General features: G+C 39.7%; 1 protein-coding gene across 9 annotated transcripts in view; it reads left to right on the top strand.

The window, feature by feature from the left end:
• Positions 1-23,389, top strand: part of UNC5D (unc-5 netrin receptor D) — a 559,094-nt gene that overhangs the window by 327,229 nt on the left and 208,476 nt on the right. For all 9 annotated transcript variants that reach the window (XM_017536221.2, XM_017536239.2, XM_017536229.2 and 6 more), the window contains exon 3: positions 5,388-5,531. In XM_017536221.2, the coding sequence (XP_017391710.1) occupies positions 5,388-5,531 (144 nt within the window). The remainder of the gene's footprint in view (positions 1-5,387; positions 5,532-23,389) is intronic.

A 23,389-nucleotide genomic window follows, 5' to 3' on the forward strand; every position in this document is an offset into this window, starting at 1 on the left:
CAGTTTCCCCAGAAACATTTATTGAAGATACTATCCTTTTGTCAATGTTGTTCTTGGTTCCTTTGGTCTTGGCTATTCAGGGTTTTTTGTGGGTTCATACAAATTTTAGTATTAATTTTTCTATGTTTGGGAAAGACGTCATTGGTATTTTAATAAGGAGTGTCTTGAATCTGTACATTGCGTAGTGTTGACATTTTAATACCATTTATTCTTGCAATCGATGAACGTGGAAAATCTTTACTTTTGTGTGTGTATGTCGTCTTCAATGTCTTTCACCAGAGTTTCATCATTTTCTTTGCGGAGATCTTTCATATCTTTGGTTATGTTTATTCCCAGGTTTTTTTTTTGGGGGGGTGGGGAAAGGGTGTGGGGGCTATTGTAAATGAGATTGCTTGCTTGATTTCTTTTTCAGATTATTCACCACTAACGTATTTAATTGCTACTGATATTTGTACATTGATTTTGTATCCTGCAACTATACAGAATTTGTTTATCAATTCCAACATTTCTTAGTGGAATCTTTACATTTTTCTAAATATAAGATCAAGTCATCTACAAACAAGGCTAATTTGACTTCTTTTTTTCCAAATGAATGCCTCTTTCTTGTTTCTCTTGCCTGATTGCTCTGGCTAGGACTTCAGTACTACGCTCAATAAAAATGTTAAAGTGGACACCCTTGTTGTGTTTCAGATTTAGGGGAAATGCTTTCAGTGTTCCTCTGTTCAGTAAACTGTTAGCTGTAGGTTTGTCATATATGGACTTTATTGTTTGAAGTATGTTCTTTATAGTTATTTGAGGTTTTTATCATGAAGGGATGTTGAATTTTGTCAAATACTTTTTCAGCATCACTTTAAAGGATCACTTTTTTCTTGTTATTTTTCGTTCCGTTAATATATCATGTTTACTGATTTGCTTACGTTGAAGTGTCCTCACCTTCTGAGATCAATCCTGCTTGATTATGGTGAATGATCCTTTTAATGTGTTACTGAATTTGAATTGCCAGTATTTCATTGAGTATCTTTGTTATCTGTGTTCATCAAGTATATTGGTGTGTAGTTTTGTTGTTGTTGTGTCTTTGTGTGGTTTTGGTATCAGGGTAATGCTGCTCTCACAGAATGAGTTTGTAAGTATCCTCTCTTTTTCAGTTTCTTCTTTAATTTTTTGAGGCTTGTTTTATGACCTATCCTATGGTCCATTCTGGAGAATATGTTATGTGCTAAAGAGATGAATGTGTCTTCTTTAGCAGCTGGGTAAAATGCTTGAACACATTCCTTACCTTAAAGGTTATTGAATGCTTCTTTGGTGAGACTCCACTTCTCAAAGTGTGGGTATATTCTGCATTAATAGGTCTCCCTGTTCTGTAATATAGGAGCTCTGGCATATTAAAGTCACTCTACCTCCTCCTACCTGTGTGCATTGATGGATGTTCTCTCTCCTGTGTTCTCTCTCCTTCGTCGAGATCATCGACCATTTGGCCAGATAGGAAAACATAAAGCAAGCCCTCTTCTCCAGAGCCTACTGCCTCCGTCTTACCTGCTCAACTTTACTTCCTAATATGGCTGTTCTACTCCAGTCTGCTTTCTGTCCTAATAAACTTAAAAAATAATAATAATGGCTGTAGAGGTGCAAGTGGTTTTTGGTTACATGGATGAATTGTATATTGGTGAAGTCTGGGCTTATAACATACCTGACACCCAAATAGTGTACATTGTACCCCATAAGTAGTTTTATATCCCTCACTGTGTTTAATACTCCATGCTTCTGATACTCCAGTGTCCATTATACCACTCTGTATTTCCCTGCATACCTATGGTTTGGCTCCCAATCAGATGTGAAAACATGCAGTATTTGGTTTCCTATTCCTGAGTTACTTCATTTAGGAGAATGGTCTCCAGGTCCATCCAAGTTAATGCAAAATACATGATTTTATTCTTTTTTTATGGCTGAGTGGCATTTCATGATATATTTTCATTATCCATTCATTGGCTGCTGGGCCTTTTGCTTGATTCTGTGTCTTTATAATTGTGAATTGTGGTGTGATAAACATATGAGTGCAGGTATCTTCTTGATATAATGACTTCTTTTCCTTTGAGTAGATACCCATTAGTGAGATTACTGGATCAAGTGGCAGATCTACTTGTAGTACTTTGAGAAATCTCCATGTTGTTTTCAGAAGAGGTTTTACTGATTTATGCTTCCACCAACTATAAGTATTCCCTTTTCACTACATCCATGCCAACAACTGTTATATTTAGACTTTTTAATAATGGTCATTTTGAATGGGGTAAGGTGGTGGCTTATGGTGGTATTAATTTACATTTCCTTATGATTAGTAATGTTGAGCATTTTTCTATGTTTGTTGGACACGTGTATATATTTTTTTGAAAAATCTGTTCATGATGTTTGCCTACTTTTTATTGGGATTATTTGTCTTTTCTTGCTGACGTGCTTAAGTCCTTAGTAGATTTTGGATATTATTTCTTTGTGGAATACATAATTTGCAAATATTTTTCTCCTATTCTGTAGGTTGGCTATTTACTCTCTTTTTGTTGTTGTTGTTGTTGTTGTGCTTTTCAGTTTAAGTCTCATTTATTTTTGTTTTTAATGCATTTCCTTTTGGTTCTTAGTCATAAATTATTTGCCTAGGCCAATGTCCAGTAGACTTTTTCTAGGTTTTCTCAGCAGACTTTTTCTAGATTTTCTTCTAGAATTTTTATGGTTTAAGGTCCTGCATTCAAGTCTTCAATCCATTTTTAGTTAATTGTTGTTATATGGTGAGATAGATCCAGTTTCATTCTTCTGCATTGGAGATCCAGTTTACCCAGCACTATTTATTGAATTAGGGTGTCCTTTCCCCAGTGTATATTTTTGTCTGCTTCTAACAATTTTTTAACACCTTCCTTTATTTACACTTTCTGTGATAATCTTTTCTGTCACCTTTGCCTGCCAACTCCACCTTCTCCTCTGGACTTTGTCTGCCCACTCATATTTCTTATTTCATTAAAGTGCAAAGAAAGAAAAAACAAAGCAGTGAGAACAACAACATCATCACCTCTAAGGCTCCTTTTCTCCTATTTGATTCAGGAGTTAGCTTTCAGGACCCTTAGTCTCTGACAGGGAAAAAAACATGGTACTTTCATACTTTTCACAAACAGATGAAATGTGAGTTATCAACTGTCATCAAGATGATTTTCTGTTATGTGGGTTCCTCCTACAAATTTAGAAAATATACCTCAAATTGCACATGGTGACTTATGTGGCCACGACCATGTCTCATCACACACTATAAATAACATGTTATTGATTGGGTAGAAGGGAACGTTTCCCCAGCCTGACTAATCCTACACCTCCATTCTTGTTTTTTAAATCCTGCAACCAAGATATAATCATGATCCACCTCCTCCATCAAGAGTTTTGAACTCATTTTGATTATAGTGATGATTCTATCCCCTGAATTTCTTTTAGACTTCAAGGAAAAAACATAATTATGTACTTAATTTTAAAAATAGCTCCATGTGTTAATCTTATTGCCATAATTAAGTGTAAGTACAGGTATTGATCGACTTACCACCTATGCAACTTACGACTATTTGACTTTATGACCACAATCGCTAGCCACGACTGCTCCGCATCTGGCAGCGCAAACGTTGCCCAGCTGGGCGTACCACAGTGCGGACCAGCTTCCAGCAGCACTACCATCTCCGTGTGCACCATTTCAACCGTACATATAGCCTACTCAACTTATGACCAAATCGTGTTACGACCAGTCCGTGGTCCCAACTGTGGTCGTAAGTCGAGCACTAGCTGTACCTAAAATAAAGCGACAGAATTGAATCATTGAGAGGTACCTGAACATAATGCTGGTTTTGGTGTAAAACCACCAGTCTCAAACTTTGGACTCTTCGTTTACAAACTCTGTGACTGTGGACAAATGACATAGCCTCTCTGAGTCACAGTTCTTTCTTCTGCAGAGTAGGGACACAATAACATGCATTGCCACAGAGTACTATAGAAATGTAAGGAGCAAATAGGTTTAAGGTTTATCATGATTACGAGGCAGTTCGGTGGAATTCAATAAGCATTGCCTCTTCTCCCACACTGTCTATCCTAGAGCAAGGCACGGCCTCAGAGAATGTGTGCTGGACGGAGAGGACATGCTGGCTTAAAGGCTGACTCCCTATTTGTGATGAGTTAACTGGTGAGGCAAGTGAGGTGCCCCCTCCATCCTTGGCACAGAGCAACTGTTATTCTCAAGGAGAGAATGGTTGGTAGTCCTTGGTCAAAGGTGGAGAAGAAGCTCACAATCTCCAGTTAGAAGCACTGAACAATGTGTTTAATTTTAGAAGGACGACTGTAAAGTGACAAAAAAAATTAAAAGATTATGGTCATAATAGCTCCATCTCAGTTTACTGCTGTGCCCTTAGCCACTCTTTCTATAAAAACCCCTCTTTCTTCAAATCCTCATACCATTACTATGGGGGCCTCCCTGGGTTCTCCTCTCAGGACTTTAACCTGGTTTATGTGTGCTATGATATATTGTTAAAAAATACAGAAAAGCAAAAAATATTTTTAGTGATAGCCCACTTACTCTGATTTGATCATTACATATTGTATACATGTATCAAAATATCACATGTAGCTAGACACAGTGGTTCACACCTAAATTCCCAGCATTTTGGGAGGCCAAAATGGGAGAATTACTTGAGGCCAGGAGTTTGAGACCAGCTTGGTCAACATAGTGAGACCCTCATTGCTAAAAGAAAAATACTTATTTTAACTTGTCTCCTTTGTGCTCATTCCTTCTTTTGGTCCCATGGTTTTGTTGCCCTGAGCCTTTGATGCCGGTGCCTTGGTCCTTCCTCAGATTTTCAGCCTGGTCACCCCATCTGCACATGTTCACTGCCTCCTTTCTTCTAAGCAATACTGTTACAATGACACTCCCCAGCTGCCAAACCGAGAAGTAGGGACCTTAGAACAACTTGGAACTGTGTCCCTGGCACTGGCATGTGGAGGCCTCTTTGGCTTGCAGTATCCCACCAATTAACATTGTGCAAAATCTAGTAGATCCCACCAATTAACATTGTACACAATCTTTGAGGAATGTAGTACCAAAGAAAGACAAACAGTACTGTGTCAAAGTATTGTGAGAACTATTCTATTGCATGGGAGCCACAATTGGTTGGTAATACTTTACGCATGTGCTTTCCAGCCTACTCAGCTGTTGAAATTTAATTAGCAGCAATATATTATTGTCAAAGTAATTAAAACCTTGCCTTGATTGAAAACAGGATTGTTTAATTAAAAAGAAAAGGTTTGGCTAACCTGAACTTTCTGTTTGAGACATACAACAGCCTCAGCTGATTTTTTTCTCTCTCTCCTACCATCAGGCTTGAAGGTCCGCGAGGTGTTCATCAATGTTACCAGGCAACAGGTGGAGGACTTCCATGGGCCCGAGGACTACTGGTGCCAGTGTGTGGCGTGGAGCCACCTGGGTACCTCCAAGAGCAGGAAGGCCTCTGTGCGCATAGCCTGTAAGTGACCTTGTCTTGTAAGAACACAAATGAGAGTTAAATAGAGCTGAAAAGAGGCTTTAGAGATGTCAGATGCTTCTGGAGAATTTAGATGAGAGGACTTAAATTTACTCTTTTAAGATGGTATTTTAAAATGTCTGTTAATTTCTGGCCAGGCGTGGTATAGTCGTTCACGACTGTAATCCTAGCACTTTGGGAGGCCGAGGTGGGAGGATCACTTGAGATCAGGAGTTCGAGACAAGCCTGGCCAACATGGTGAAACCCCATCTCTACTTAAAATACAAAAATTAGCTGGGCATGGTGGTGTGCGTCTGTCACAGCTACTGGAGAGGCTGAGGCAGGAGAATCACTTGAACCCAGGAGGTGGAGGTTGCAGGGAGCTGAGATCTTTCCACTGCACTTCTGCCTGGGTGAGAGAATGAAAGAGACTCCTTCTCAAAAAATAAATAAGTTTGATAATTTCCTCCAGAGTACAATCAGCAAGTCAGTTTGGCTAAGAGATTCTGCCTAGACAGTCAGAGTGCAGGTGTCTCAACAATGCCAGGAAGAACCCGTTCCTGACAGAATGAAATTCATGCCAATGGATTCTGCTGTTCACTGTCAATGACAAAGTTCAAGGGGCACTTACGGGAAAAGTTGAGCAATGACTGTTTACTTTCCAGCAGATCTGCAAAAATACTACATTAAAGACATTAAGGGATTTTTATAGCCTACTGTTCAATCTCTTCTCTCTGAATCTTAAAACAGGGAAATGAGTTTTAAAACTGCATTAGTTTGACCCAGGTAGAATGAAAAAAATATACACACTTGAAAAATAATATGAAAGAAAGAAAATTGCTTTTCAGGAGAGCCCAAGATTTCTTTATCATATTTCAGCATCAATGTTTTTATAATTTTTAAAAAGATTCATAAACACACAAACTTCTTTTCTCTTCCTTGAAAATGTCTTCAGCCCTCCCACTTCTATTATTCCACCTCCACGGATCCCCAGAAGACCTCCTTTGTGTGCCCGGGACTGTAAAAACCCCTCCAGAAAGAATTAGGAGATGGGGAAAGAGATGGTTATTGTTGTTTTATTCAAATATCGCCTTTTGAGAGTGTCATAAAAAATACAGGACGAGAGAGATTTATTTGAGGACTCAAGTAATTCTTCATAGCAGATGCTGATGGTTTAGGGATTAAGAACAGGAGTGAATTGCTATTTGTAGAGACATTTATGTTTCCTGGGAAATGAAATCTTCCTCTTAAAATATGCATTTCAACTTCATTCTACTGGCGATTTGGGGTGGCCCTCTCCTGAGTGTTGCCTGAGTTCTAATAGGCCAGGGAGAAGACGTCACCTCATAAACCATGCTCTTGATTCAAGAGCCATGGGAAATATTTTTCTATAGTTATTTAGTTAATTAACTTTAGCCAACAATTATTTTATGACTTTAAAGTAGCAGATCAGCTGAGAGAGGGAATATGTTTGCATTTAATCTCTTCTTTACAAGTTCACATCTGTGCTCCCCGTGTGGTCTCAATCAGGCCAGCCAGGGCATCTGACTTGAGTCAACCTAAAGTAGGTAATTTCAAGGCATTTGGTGCAAAACAGCAGAGGGGACTTCAATGTAGGCCCCCTCAGGTTTTTCTGCTCACCCTCACTTTTCCTTTACTGTTCAGTTCTCTGAGGCATACATGACCTATACTCTGAACTGCTGTAAATAGCATCTCCCTGATCTCTGCACATGCCCATCCTTCCCATCTCCATCTTTCTTGCTCACTTAATTCTATGTTGCCACTTGCTGCTAGAAACTTCCAGGGGTTTTGTCCAAGGAAAAGCTTTCTTTTTGCTTACAAAATGTTGCAAAAAATGGCTCAAATATACCTTTGTTAATTTCCCATTGCCGTCATGGGTAAAGTATTCTTTGTCTTTTCAAACACTTTGCACTTCTGTGTGTCACCCTCACATGTCTGACTTGTGCCTTCACTCCTGCAGTTTCTACTTTCATACATACATGGCATGGGGAGGAACCCAGACTCAGGCTCCTGTTGGTTTCCAACTTCAGTTCCACTATTGAGTTTTGTGATGGTAGGCAAATTATTTTGTCTCTCTCTGTCTTAATGTTTTCATTGATAAAAGGGTGCCTAGTTCATAGAATTATTTTGATAGTTAGAGGTAAACTATATCTAAAACTGTGCCTGGCACTGATGAGCATTTGTCAATCATCAGCTATTATTTTATGATATATTTGATTCTCCGTAGCACCAGCATCTTTCACTTGCAGATGTGTTAACCCTTATTGAAACTAATTGAATTAAAATTTTAGTAATTTAGTAATTTTTGTGTGAATTATGGACATATATGGGTGTGTGTGTGTGTGTGTGTGTGTGTGTGTGTGTGTATGTGGGGGGGAAGGGAGAAAGAGAGAGTGAGAGACAGAGATGGGGTCTTGCTATGTTGCCAGGGCTACTTGAATTCCTGGCCTCCCAAAGTGCTGCGATGACAGGCACAAACCACTGAGCCTGGCCCCAGAAAACACTTTTTTATCATTTCCCACCTTTTTAGAATCATAAAATATGTTTTGTGCTAATAATCTCACAAGTCGCCTTAGAGATTCAAAAAATATTTTGTCACTCTTTTGTATTTTTATCAAAGATATGATAAGGATGTGATTTTAAATAAAAGTATGTCTGAATATTATTAAAGCCTATATTACCAGTTTACTTAATATATCTAATATTTGCAAGACATATTTAGTTTCTTCTCATGTAGCAAGTGAGAGGGTTTTTAATTTATTTAAAATTATTTATGCAAGTCAAGACATGATTTGTCATTAAATACTGCATTTGACTTGGGGACCAGTGTACATTAAAATGTAAATTGAAATTTAACTAGTGTAATGGCATCAAAAGTCAGGGGGTGGGGGAATTGCCTTTAGACTTCACTTGAAATTCTTTTGATTTGCTTGCAGGGAAAAGAAAAAATCCACTTTAGAAAAAAAAATGTCTTTCATGTTGTATGGGGATACGAGGGATTTCTGGCTGCTATTTGTAAGCACTTTCCTGCAAGTAACACATTGTGCGTGAGGATAGTCTTTATTCCCAATAAATGAAGAGCTAAATTGGGTATAATTCACTATGTTTCTTCTTTTTAAGATTGGTTTTTGAAGTACTAGAGACATCTTAATGTGCTAAATGAGGATTTTGATAGATGAATGTAGCTTATGAATCTGATGACAATCATCTTGAGGGGGCTTTGCAAAATTAGTATCATTTTAATATTGTTCATTAAATTGTTGGAGTTCATCATCACAGCCCCTTATGTTTCCTGCATTTAACCAATTATCCAGCAAGAATTACTAATTTTAAAACTGCCATGGGCTGGGCTCAGTGGCTCATGCCTGTAATCCCAGCACTTTGGGAGGCTGAGGTAGGCGATTGCTTGAGCCCAGGAGTTCAAGACCAGCCTGGCCAAGATGTCAAAACCCTATCTCTAGAAAAAAAAAAAATCCTAAAATTAGATGGGCACGATGGCATGTGCCTGTGGTACCAGCTACTTGGGAGGCTGAGGTGGGAGGGTTGTTTGAGACCAGGAGGTAAGGTTGCAGTGAGCCAAGATTGTGCCACTGTGCTTTAGCCTTGTCGACAGAGTGATACTCTCTCAAAGCAACAACAACAAAAACACAAACCAAACAAAAAAACTGAAAAAACTGTATGGGCTAAACCTCTGTAGCGTCTAGGACAATTCAGCAGAGTGATGCATTGACCCGTAGGGCCTGGACATGATCACCTTAACCAGTGTTTACAAAAACACCAGAAAGCTCATTAGAATGATATCTCTTAGAGATCATTTGATTTTAAAGGGAAATTATGTAAACAAAATTAATTAATTTATATAATACATGTATTTACTGAAGTAGATTCAGTTAAATATGCAGAGTCCTAGCTTTCACCCCAGGCTTTTGGGTTGAGACTGGAGAAAGGACCTAGAAAGGCATGTTTGTATCCAGTTGTATCCAGGTGATTATATGATCAACTTGGGGATGTCTTGCCCAGAAGCAGTGTTTCTCAAACTTTAATATACATGCAAAAATCAACTAGGCTTTCATTAAAATGCTGGTGATTCAGTTAAAATGATTTGGTATGGCTGGTATGAGGTCTGCAATTTTACATTTCTAATGAAGTCCCTGGATATGTACGGATGATGCCATTGGGTCTGTGGACCATACTTTTAGTAATAAGACCCTAAAATATGTCTCTGGAGCAACTATTTGGAAAATGTTGATTTAACCATTCGCCTAAATTCCTCACTGAACAGCTGGGAAACTGACGTTTCAAAAGGCGAAAGTTAGGTGAGCTGGATATGTTGGTGCATGCCTGTAGTCATGGCAACTCGGGAAGCAGAGGTGGGAGGGTCACTTGAGCCCAGGAGTTCAGGGCTGTTGTGTGCTCTGATCACACCTGTGAATAGCCACTGCACTCCAGCCTGGGATACACAGCAAGAACCCACCTCTTAGGAAAGAAAGAAAAAAAAGAAAAAAAGGTGACTAAATGTCACCCAGCTAATAGCAGATATGGAACCAGGTCCTGTATCTTTCACCCTCTCTCCCTGAGTTCTGTTGTCACTAAGGTATGTTAATCCTTTTCTGTTACATGGAAGTTTAAAAATCATAATAGAAAAAGTTCATGTGCCTTTGAGTGTTTGCTTGAGGAAAGCCGTAATAGCTTTCCTTTCTTATTCTATTTATGAGTGAATTGCATTCCTCCTCATGGTCCAGTTATAGTGTGTGTGTCTGTGTGTCTACAAATGCATGCACACACACATTTTGTTTTAGGAGTCAAAGTGCTTGTTATCTTAAACTATTGTTTTTTTCCTTAATAATTCCTCACTGTGTCAGGAAGATGTTGGCTGCCGTCCAACTGCCTGGGGCTGGAAATTGTGGAGGCCTAGTTTCAAAAGTGATTTTGTAGAGGTAAAAATAAATAAATAAAGCCAACCTACATTTACCCCACAAAACTGGCAGAAGTCTGTCTCTAGGGAACGACTCCCACGGGCCTCCTCTCGTTTGTCTGGTTCAATAGAGCCAGAGATAGACGGGCACGCCGTGGCATCTGTTACTTCCGGTGCTGGATGGTTGTCAAAGCTAGGAATATTCAATTATTTGTTGTTGTTTATTTTCATGTGTGAACATTTGGCTGCCTAGCCCTTTATTTTCTTCCCTGTTTTTCTCCTTCTTCTTCATCTGCTTATAAAATGTTGGGCCTGTATCACTAACCCTTGGCCAGGCAAACCCTTCTTAACACTTAGGCCTTTTCTCCAATGTGATCGTTGGTATTGGAGAAGAAGGGAAATGTTTGCGCATTTTAGTCAAGCCTGTTATAGCAAGTTAGCCACTTGAAAGTAAACACAGCAGAAAACCACTATTTTGTTTGTTTGTTTTTTCATGTATAAAATGTGATACATCCTGAATATAATTTAAATATGCTGCTGATTTAAGATACCCCTAAAATATCTATGCAATTGTGCCAAGAAGGAGTGAAGAAATTAGAAGAGAATTTCACTCAAAAGCTTTGAAACTCCCATAGTCAAAGCAGTATTATTTTCATTTGCTTTTTGAAGGGTAAATTTTTTTTGAAAATGATGGAAGAGAGACATCAAATGTAAGCTCAGTTATGGATCTTGGCTTTATGGCTTTGATAAATAATTTCTTACCCACCAAAAACTGTTAATATCCCTCTGCTACCCACAAATTTGAATATATAAAGAAATAAATCTATGCACATCTTCCTGGCTTACAGACTCAGCTTTCCTGTACATTTCTGTTCTTACCTCCAGTGATATCCCTACAAGTGTGCTTTGTCTACTTGAGTGGCATGACCTAGATGCTTACAGTCTGGGTTGTGGGATTCTCTTTTCTCCTCCTTGACTTCCTTATCCATTTTTTTCCTCCTCGGAACATATTCTGTGGCCCATCTCACACTCCTATCTCTCCCTAAATCCAAGGGCCATCTTTCTTGCTGTTTCCTTCACAAAACCTAGTTTAGCAAATTGCCTATAACTTGTTGATTCCAGCAGCCTCACATACCAACTAAGTCATTGAACGGAATGCTCTCTGGCATCCCCAGCTTCAACATTTCATAAATTCTAAATGTCTGAAACTGTGAGTTTTCAAAGAATCTATTTAGTACTTCTACCACACTATGTAAAATACTCTGAATGGCAGTTGTTTTGAAGGTATTTGTGGATTTATATTCCTAGTTAGATCTTTAACTGCTTTAAGATTCAACCTGCATTACCCTCTTTTTCTTGACTCCCTAGCCTAATACAGAACCTTACCTATTACCTTTGTTTTTTAAATGTGTTTGGCTTGAAAAGCAACTGTATTAATGTAGGATATAGCTCTAGGAAAAGGCCTCTGTTAGCTGTATGTTGTGATTGCACCATGGAGCCAGCATGGCATCTGGCTTTTTAGTGAATTCATAGCTTATGTGGACAGATAAAGATCGTCTTTGTCCTTCCTCATTTGTTTACTCTTAACAGTACTGCAATGAAACCATTCTAAAATGGGAATGGAAGGTAGGACACATGAGAATCACTAACTCTGTGTCCTTCAGTATACAGCTCTGGAAGAGCACTAAGCTGCCAACAATACCCCCAATGTCCCCTTCCTATCTGTTCAGAATGTGGATATATTCCCATGGTATGGAACATAATGTTAGACTGATGCTCAACATTTTGTATAAATCATACAAAAGCTTGAAACTCTCCTTTCTCTCCCATGAAAAAAAGTATAAAGCCAAGAGACAATATTATTATACTCTGTCAATGCTCAGTCCTTTTTCATAGACTGAAATTAAGGTATAGGAATACTACTGCAGGGTATGAAAGTCTGGACTTCCAAATAAAATTGTGCATCTAACCAAGTAACAGCATGTAGCCAAGTAAAAAAATGAATGTTGAGCTACAGCTCCTGTACTTCAGGTGGATGCAATCACATTCCGGAGTATGCATTAGCTAGCCGAGATACACATTCTAGAATATAATTTCATCCACTTGAAGGAAGAAGAGGCTAATTTTTCTGGGTACATAGGTAAGGCACTGTTTTCTCACCAGGCCTTGTACCTATGGGTATCCGGTTTACATAAAGGTAGCACATAGACTTTCTGCAGCAGGACTGGTTACCTAATTTGCAGGACCCAGTGCGAAATGAAAATGCGGAGCCCTTTGTTTAAAAATTATTAAGAGTTTTAAACCATCAACAGCAAGATTATGAAATCAAGTGTGGAGCTCTGTGTAACAGCATGGGTCACACATCCATGAATTTGGCTCTGAGTGGCAGTAACGGTGATGGTTCAAGAAATCATTTCAAATATACAATCGTTATATAAAAAGCAAATAATTGGCCTAGAAAAGGTAGGCATACGTTCAAACTGATGTAGAATTGGGACAGGGTAATTCTGTTTTGGTCAAAAGCCAGAGGCAGCATCACATGAGCTGAGTTTTAAGGTGGTGCATGTGGGGTCGAATCAACAGCTAGAAATGCTCACTGATGAGACAGGAAGACTGTCTCATCAGTGGGCATGTCTCAACTCCCCATAAATTGTACATAGACAGGCAAGGAATACACGTCTAGCAGTGATACTGGGGAAGGAATTACTGCATTCAATGAATAGGTGAGGCATGGACTAATAGAGTTTTAAAAAAAATTGACATAATTGCAGACTTTGAGGAAAGTTGCAGCATATACAAAGAATTCCCTTAAGCACTTAACTGAGAATCTTCAAACATTAACATTTTGCTATGTTAGCATGATCTCTTTCTGTGTTTATCTATATGTCTATTTATATAGAGAAAATTAAACTTTTTTCAGAATTGTTTGAGATTAAGGTGCAGATATGATACCCCTTTGTTCATAAATACTTTGTAGTGTATGTTTTTTTTTTTAATCAAGGACATTTTCTGACATAACTAGTATAATTATCAATAATTTGATGAAACACTATTATCTATTCTAGTGGCCTCATTGTAGTTTGTTAATTGTGCAATAATGTCCTTTAATAATAAATTCCTAAATCTTTTGTTGCATTCAGTTGTGAGGTCCATTTAGCCTTCTTTAACCTGGATAGGTCTCTGGTCTCTCTTCACCTTTGATGATGTTGCGTTTTTGGAGAGTGAAGGTCCATTGTTCTTCATACTGCCCCTCCATGGTAAAAGGAAGCAGCACCCCAAGGGGGTGCCCACTCACCAAATCTGAGGCAACTTGAGCATGAAAATAAATGATAGCAAAGATAGTTAAGAATCCATGAATCTACACTGATATTTTAAAAGATGAATGAGTGAATGAACATGTAAGTAAATGGCACAAGGGAGAGCTCTCTCTTACTGTAGAATAAAGACATCTTTTAAAATATGAATTGATTCAGACAAGCATCAGCACAGAGGCTAAAACTAGTGGGTGAAAGTTTCAGGAAAACCGGATATTTACATTTTCTGGATATATCACTTCATAAGATACTTATTGATTATAAAGGGATAACTAGTTTAATAACATTTCAAAGGAAAATTCTGTAATACACCACTCTGATCAAGTAATCAATGTTAACATCACGAGAAATGGGGCAAATCAACAGTATGTGTCTCCTGATGTAATAGGCCCAGGAGACTGTATCATTTCAATGATATTCTTAGAAAAATGTGGCTGCGCACAGTGGCTCACACCTGTAATCCTAGTACTTTGGGAGGCCAAGGCAGACGAATCACTTGAGGTCAGGAGTTGGAGACCAGCCTGGCCAACATGGTGAAACCCCAACTCTACTATACTAAACATACAAAAATTAGCAAGGTATGGTGGCACCTGCCTATAATCCCAGCTTCTTGGGAGACTGAGGCAGGAGAATCCCTTCACCATGGGAGGAGGAGGTTGCAGTGAGCCAAGATCATGCCATTACACTCCCCTGGAGAACAAGAGCGAAACTCCATCTCAAAAAAAATTTAAAAAAAAAAAAAAGGTGTAATCTGTGTTTAACCATGGGAAGACATTAAGGCGTCACACAAACCTGTGTTGAGGAACTTTTTAAATAATGGTTCATTTCTTAACTGTATGTCTCTCAAAATGCTGTCTCCATGTGGGATACTGCTTGGTGTTCTGGGAATGTAAGAAGCCACCAGATAGACATGGCACATCTTTCTGAAGTATCAATTATATTTCCTTTAGATCTGTGAAAATAAAACATGGATACAGTATGGGGAAATGCAAAAACTTGCATGCATCTTGAAGATTTAATTTGAAACTTCAAAGTTACTTTGTGCCTGCCACATCTTTTTAGGTTCCACCCACAGATGGCATGGGGTTAATCAATTTTTCTCCTTTTTTAGTAGAAACATTTTAATAGACAGTGTGAGCAACACTATACTGTAAGAGACTGTGGTTCTAGGAACAGAGAATGACTCGTGTGTAATTGATATAAGTTGTGCTACTTTTGCTTAATTAACACATGCACAGTGAAGAACATCAAGATGGAACCACTAAGGCAGAAGCATATCCCACTGCAGATTACTGTGGATGGTGAAAAAGACAATTTCCCCAAATAGTATTCTTTCATGCTATTTATTGCCAACCATTATTGAACCAAGAAGAATTTGCAGAAATATAGCCACTACCTTTGAAGGAAATCACAGCTTAATTCAGTCTGCCATTCTTATGGTGAAATTCACCTTAAAAGTTCCTGGAAGATGGCCATTTCTATAAAAACCTCAGTAAAAGTTTATCAGGGGAGAGGAGATAGGTTTTATTTCAATTCAACTCTCATTTTCTCCACTAAAGGAATCTTCTGACAGATAATACGAACAGCTGATAGGCAAAACAAACAAAAATCTTACCTTAGTTTATCTTCGGGGATTCTTTGAGCCTAGGAACGTCTTAGATTATTTCACATCTTTCCACCAGGTAGGTAAGAATTAGAAGGTGCATTCCAGAAATTTGCCAAGCAGTAAAAGAATACTAAGGTGTAACAGTATCAGGCATCCATGAATAATTATCTGGCATGTTCTAGACAGCACAGTAATTAATACAATATTGTCTCTTTCTTTGAAGAGTTTATAATCTAATAAGGAAGGTATAAACAAGTGTTTTCATGGAATGTGGCTTATGGTAGGTTAAATATATTTTAGGAGCCAACGAGAGTGTCTATTTACTGATCCTTGAGGCATAAGACACACATCCTTGATCAATGTGTGAGCTAAATTCTGAGGAAAAAGAAGTAACCATTTAGTGAGTGTATTCCAAATAAAGGAAAGAGTTTCAGTACAGACATAGAATGGCACAGCATGTGACCTATGTGGGAAAGCAAGCAACATAGTACTTGTAATGAATGAATTGCAAGGTGGCAGAAGATGGGGCTACCAAAAAGAAGTGGACAGGTCAAATTATGAAGGGTGTTTGAATTCTCCGCTAAGTGTTTAGATATGTCCAGGATGTAGTTTGGGGTCATTGAAATGTTATAGGCAAGGCAATGATGTGATCATACTTTCAAAACTCTTAACCCTTGCATTCACTGCTGTCAGATTTAAGGGGACAAGAGTCAAGGCAAGGAAGTTTTGCACCAATCCATGAGAGTGTTGATGGGGCCTGAACTTCTGCAGGCATAGCATGGGTTGAAGAGGAAGTGAGGGTTCGGGAATGTAAAATTAGCTAGAGTTTATGGCTGCTTAGATGTGGAACTAAGGGGAAGTAAAAGAGGAGTTTGAGGACTCCCTCACATTTGGGACTCACTAGGTTTCTGGCTCAAGTGACTCCATCAAGCAGGTTATGAGTAGAGTAAAATAAACCAGTTTGGAGAATGAGATACTGGTTTTAGTTTCTGATCATGTCATGTGTGAACTGCCCATAAAATATTCAATGGACTGCTTTCATCACGTGGCTGTATTTATGAGACTGAACCTCAAGGATATAAGAGCAGCATCAAAAATACCGAATTGAGAGTCACTGGCAAGTAGTTGGTAGTTAGGTGAGTAGATCTCTGTCACAAAGATAGAAGGAGCAGGCTGTTACGAGAAATACCTACATTTTTTTTCTGTACTACACAATCTCCGCCTTAGTCCTAGGCTCTCAAATTGCTGAGGAGAAAAGAAAAAGAAACAAAAACAAACAAAAAAACTAGCAGACCGTGAGTGAAAATCTGTAAATGGTAAAGGGGTGAACACAGGAGAAGGAGCCTATGAATAAGACTGAGAGAGAAAAAAAAAAAAAAAAAGGTAGAATAGGCACTAGGAGACCCAAGAGGGAGTAGAGAAGGATTTATGAAGAAAGAAATGGTCAGTGGTGTCAGTGGGATCTAACGATCGGAGTAAGAAGTGAGAAGTGTTCATTACATTTGACGTGAAGGCCTCCATTGACTTGGACAAAACAATGTAATGAACCAGGGTCATGGGAGATCAGCGTGCATGTAGGAATGTATAGGAGAGGAGAATGCAGAAATGATGTAGACAACGCCTTCCCAACATTTGACTAAAGAGAGAACACCTGGAGCAATAGCTGGTGTTAGTGATTTGGGGAATAGATGGGAATTTAATATCAGCATGAAGATGAAATGACTTGTATTTAAAATGTGTAGAGAGGGGATAGGAGTGACAGAGTGAGGAAGCAGAGGTCAGAAGAGCTGGGTTCGAGTTCTGGGACCAGCTAACTGGTTCTGTGCACTTTCAGAGTGACTCCTGATACCGGCCACACATTAGAATCACATGGGGAAGTCTGAAAAATTAAGATTCCTGGGTCTCACTCAAGACCTTTAGAATAATCTCTGGAAGGAGGGCTTGATTTTGCTGTCTTCTGGTTTTCCTTCTCCTCACTCACCACAGTTGAATTTTCAGTCAAGTTTCTTTCTCTTCCCACCTCTAAATGTTGCAGTATTCTAGATCTCCATCTGGAAGCCTCTTGCCTCCACAATCCACAGTCTCTTTCAGTGAAATCTTTCACTCCAGGGCTTTGTGCATGTCTATATTCTGATCATGCCCAGCCTTAACCTAGCACCTTGTCTACCAGATTCTTCATCTGCTGCCTACCTGACACATCCACTTGGATTTCTAGTAACTGGCTGTGTCCCAAAAAGTACCCTTTGGTTTTCACCCCATCAGTATTGCTTCAGGGTGGTGGTGGAGGAAGTGGGGGGTAGTTAATGGGTTCAAAAATGTAGTTAAAGAATGAATAAGATCTAGTATTCAATAGCATAACAGGGTGAACTATTGCTGAACAGTACTTTATACTTTAAGATAACTAAAAGAATGTAATTGGAATGTTCTTAACACAAATAATAAATGCTTGAGGTGATTGGTATCCCAATAAGCTGATGAGATTCTTACACATTGTAAGCCTGTATCAAAACATCACTTATACTCCATAAACACATGTACCTCTTATGTACCCATAGTAATTTTAAAAAGCGAAAAATTATTTCTGTAAATTTGTGTTTATTTCCCAGTGTTTCCTATTTCTGTAAAGGCACCACAGGGACTCCTGACAAGACCCTGGAGTCATCCTGAGCTTTTCTTTCCTTCAGTCACTTCCTGTTCACCAGAAAGTCCAGCCACCTCTGCCTTCAAACTGTCTCCTGAATGTGCCCTCATCTCTCTACCTGGTACAAACATTATTTCTCTCCTCTGATAATCTCTTTGCTGCTTCCACTCTTGTTGCCTTGAAATGCGTTCTCCACACAGCAACAAGAATGATCAGTCTTTTGAAGAAAAATGCAAACCAGATCATGCTGTTCCCATGGTTGAATTTCCAATGACTTCCCAAACGTTGAGTGTTTGGCCTCATAGGCATGAACCCCCGTGTCTCTCTGACCTTACCGGGCTATACTGTGCTTCTGGTCTCTGTTGCAGCCACAAGGATTTCTTTTCTTAGATTCCCATGATAGGTCCTATTTCACAGCTGTTGAACGTTCACTTTTCCTGCAAAGCATCCTCTGGGTGCAGCGGTTGTCTCTTTCTTGTCATAGTTTCATCTGCATTCTGCTGGGTCATTTTATTTAAAAACGTATGGATTTTGCTACCCAAAAAGGTGAACAACTTTGAGCCAAAGTGGTTCCTTAGATCTTCCTGTTTCTGGCAAGACTGGCTTAAAGGAAAGCAAAATGCAGCTTTCTTTTTTCTACTGAGTTGCTCTGTGAGGCCACGCTGAAACCCGAGGTGCTATATACTTGGCGGCATATCCAGTGTTTACATGCCCATGACACTGGCCACATCTTGTCCCGATTGACCCTCCTGGCCTCATGGAGACATGGGTAGGAGAAGAACCAAAAAACTAATAATGTGGTTAACTTGTTTTTCTTGCTGCTGGGTTGGCTTTTTCTTTTTGATTCTTTTCTATTCTTTTGTTTTCTTTCATACCTCTCCAGGTCTGGTAGGGAATTACAATGAAGTAGTGAGTATTGAAAGCTTAAGGTTATTTTTAGGTCATTTCTTCTTAAACTTGCTGCTAGTTCACATCCCTCTAATTTCCTGTAGAAGACTCAGAGGTCACTCAGGAAAGTCAGGGATGGTTCTCCATGTCCACGTGATTTTAAAAATTTTGTCCCTTCAACCATGGAGTTCATTTTGCATTCGAGTGCCCAGCCAGATGCTGAGCTGCAGATAAGCCCTATTGCTGCTTATAGGAGATGTAGACATTAATCTGTCTCAGGGAAGGGATGCTTGATAACAGGATGAACAGCACAGCTGGGTACAGTGGTTCATGCCTGTTATCCCAGCATTTTGGGAGGCTATAGCAGGAAGATCACTTAAGGTCAGGAGTTTGAGACCAGCCTGGGCAACATAGTCAGATCCCATCTCTACAAAAAAAAAAAAATTAAAAATTATCCAGGCATGATGGCATGTGCCTGTAGTTCTAGCTACTTGGGATGCCAAGGCAGGAGGATTGCTTGAGCCGAGGAGTTTTAGGCTGTGGTGAACTATGATTGCACCACTGCACTCTAACCTGGGTGACAGAGTGAGTCTCAGTGTCTAAAATGGGTGGGTGGGTGGATGGACAGATAGATGAGCAACATAGACTTTCCACATCCTAGTTGAGAACTGAGGAGTCCAGGTGCAGACAGTGCTTCCAGGCACCGCTCCTTTTGTTTTTGTTTTCCATCAAAAGCACTTTGATTTGGTGGTGGTTTCTGCATTCACCTAGGACTCAATTTTCCCATTAGCACAGCAAGTAGAACAGCAGTCCTCTTGAATGTACAGAATGTGGAACTCGCAGATATGTTGTCCCTATAGCTTTTGGTGGAACATGATGTAAAGATAGAAAATAAGAGTTATCAACGTAATTTCATTTGGTTTAATGCCTTAAAAACAAGACAGAAGAGAATTTCTATATTTTCAGTTAATGACTTTTCCCGTTGAAGGTTGTTAAGATCTCCCATTTAGGTTAGGCTTCAGCTGACCTTTATGTACTGACACAGCCAAATCAATGCAGTCAATATGCAGAAAGTGCCTTCTATGGAACTTGGAGACAAAGCAAACAGCAATCTTCCTTTCTACAGGCATGGTTTCCTCATGTGGGGTTTCTACCCATTATTTTCCTGCCAAGGGAAGTGGTGCTGAGTGGCTTCAGAGGCAGGGTTGGTCATTCTTGTGCCACATGTGCCCACTGATGTGACCTTGGGGCCAAGAATCTAGTCCCAGGCAGGAATGACACATGAATTGACTCAGTAGGATAGATTCACTTGAGAAGAATTTAAGTGATTATGGTCTTGTAGATTTTTACTGTTCTGAGTATAACCTCAACCTGAAAGAGAATCAGCAGCTGGTAGTGACAACTGAAGGTAGAAGGCACAAAATAAGAGAAGCAGGTGACAGTGGCCCTGAGACACCAGAACCCATGAGTGAATGCAATCAATAGAGAAGACCATTAGGGCAATAGAGAGAGGTGATTGGTCAGGAAGGACAGAAGTGACACGGCCACATCTGTGCTAAGAGGGGCAGAGGATCATGAAATTACACCAAGCCTGTGTGTGTGTGCGCGTGTGTGTGTGTTGAGACAGAATCTCACTCCATTTCCCAGACTGGAGTGAAGTGGCGTGATCATAGCTCACTGTGGCCTCCAACTCCTGGGCACAGGCAATTCTCCTGCCTCATCCTCCTAAGTAGCTGGGACTACAGGCATGCAGCACCAAGCCTGACTATTTTTTGTTGTTGTTTGTTTTATTTTCTTTCTTTCTTTTTTGTGGGGGTTGGGGTGGAGACAGGGGTCTCACTATGTTGCCCAGGCTGGTCTCAAACTCCTGGCCTGAAGTGATCTTCCCTCCTTGGCCTCCCCAAATGCTGGGATTACAGGCAAGAGGCACTGCGCGGCGGGGGATCGGGTGGAGACAGGGGTCTCACTATGTTGCCCAGGCTGGTCTCAAACTCCTGGCCTGAAGTGATCTTCCCTCCTTGGCCTCCCCAAATGCTGGGATTACAGGCAAGAGGCACTGCGCGTCGCCCTAACTGGATCTGTTTATCTCCTTGTTTGGCTGTGTTACAGCCTCTTTAAGACACAGTTGTAGTTTGTTTCTTATTCTTCACACCTGGTCTTTCTTGGTTTTCAGTCAGTCCTAAACTCATCGTTAAGATTTTTATCTTCCTAATTTTCAGTAAATTCTCAATTTCTTGTTGGAATATGAATGATCTTTGTTTTTATAAACAAAAGAAGCTGAACATAATATATTTTATTGTGTTGGGAGTATTGCAAGAGAAAACAGGTTAAATTAGTTCTCAAAGCATTTTGGAAAACCACAACTGTCTCCACCCAGCATAATATGTCCCTACTGCGGGCACAACCACTGCTACTCCCTTGGCAACCCCACTGTTACCTGACAAGCTACACTACTTGTGAACACAGGGTAATGATATGCAGTGCTAGTTATAAAATGCTTTATTGATAATAGCAGTTTACCAGCAGAGGGATTACAGAGCACAAGGGATCTCACAAAGGCCCAAAGTTATTTTATGGTCCTAGAAATAGCCTTGAGGAGCTCAGCATGACAAGACCTTTTGCATCAGCCAAACACCTTGCTGTCCCAGTAAACAGAGTCTGCTCAGTGCCCAGCATCAAGAGAAGAGAGCGCATGGAGAGTTGTAGGGTGATCCAATGGCGGCCAAAGGTGGCCCGTCTTCATTATTGCTGCAAGATTTACTGATCAGGAGTTATGGTTGCAATATTTAGGAATTTCAGGAAGATGTCACTCATATATATATATATATATGTGTGTGTTTGTGTGTGTGATATATTATTGCAACCATAAGTCTGTGTATGTGTGTGTGTATATATATATATATATATATATATATATATATATATATATATTCCAGAAATACAGAAATAAACAGAGCCAATGAAAAGGTTTGTGCTATGTACAGGTTCCTATGACTAAGATGCAATTAAAGAAGAAAATTTTAGAATTTGTAATTCACTCAAGTTTGAAGGATATGGTCTTTCTCAATTCCTTCTTTGATGGACATTGTAGCAGTGAAACTTGATACAATAAAATAAATATAATACATAATGCTAAGAGGACTATATATATATATATGTGTGTGTGTGTTCCTGATGTATAGGATCTGTGTGTGGCATTGTCCTTTAGTGCCACAGTTATCACTCAAGGAGACACAGCTGAAATAAGAACTGGAAGATCCAACACAAAGACATGAAATGAAAGGTGGCAACAGCCTAATATCAATACGGGTCTTTAGGTCAAGAAATGTGCAACATCTGCTGGTTGCGGTGGCTCACTCCTGTAATCCCAGCACTTTGGGAGGCTGAGGTGGGCGGACCACTTTAGGTCAGGAGTTGGAGACCAGCCTGGCCAACATGGCAAAACCCCATCTCTACTAAAAATACAAAAGTTAGCCAGGCATGGTAGCACGTGCCTATAATCCCACCTTCTCAGGAGGCTGAGACAGGAGAATAATTTGAACCCAGGAAACGGAAGTTACAGTGAGCTGAGATCACACCACTGCACTCCATTGTAGGCAGCAAAGCGAGACTCTAAGTTTCAAAAATAAAAGGGAATGTGCAGAATCCATAGATCTAAGCAAAGTAGAGGGTTTAAGCCAGGCTTGCGGGAGGAGCAGAGATAACATGTCAAATTCAAGAGTATCACAGTGAGGAAAAAATTGACCTAACAGGAAGCCTTTTATGTGCTTTCCCTTGGGAACTGGAGTCAGTAGCTGACTTCTCAGGTCATAACCACTCAGGGCGGGAGGATTGAGGCGGAACCACGCAGAAGCACCAGGCCTTGACCTTGCTGGTGTGCATCTGTCCTGCATGTGAATTAGCCCTTTTATTATAATAAATGATCTGTATTTGAGTAAGTTACAAATTCCTTTTATGTAAGACAAATGGGGTTTGTTGTTTCTTCAGCAAAATATTGGTGGAAAAGATTCAAAGCTGATTTGAATACAGTGTAGTTGGACACTAATAGGACATCAGACCATCCTCCCGGAATCTTAACAAATGGCTTTGACTATGACTATTAAAAAAATGACTACGATTTTTCACTGGCTGATTTGGTTTGAATGAGTAAATTATTTTTATTTCATTGCATTAACTGCCAGAACATTGAATGAGCCGATAACTCCCTGGTGTTGCTGAGCTGCAAAGAACTATTATTCGGAATTGAATTTTTATTGATTTTCTTGTGCTACAATGACTTTTCTAACATAGTAGCATGAAAGGAAAATGAGAAAAAGGCCAAATAGGGCATGGGGTGAGGAAGGGAGGCTGCTGCTTCCCAAGGTTTAGCCCTAGATGTACTACTTATTGGCAGGCACTGCTGACTCTAGATGATCCTGTTGCTGGTCATATGATCTACAGGTTAGTCAAGTACCTGGCTTCGTCACCTCTCTTCCC

The sequence above is a fragment of the Cebus imitator genome, unplaced genomic scaffold, assembly GCF_001604975.1.
Source record: "Cebus imitator isolate Cc_AM_T3 unplaced genomic scaffold, Cebus_imitator-1.0 Scaffold5, whole genome shotgun sequence".
Taxonomy (NCBI): domain Eukaryota; kingdom Metazoa; phylum Chordata; class Mammalia; order Primates; family Cebidae; genus Cebus; species Cebus imitator.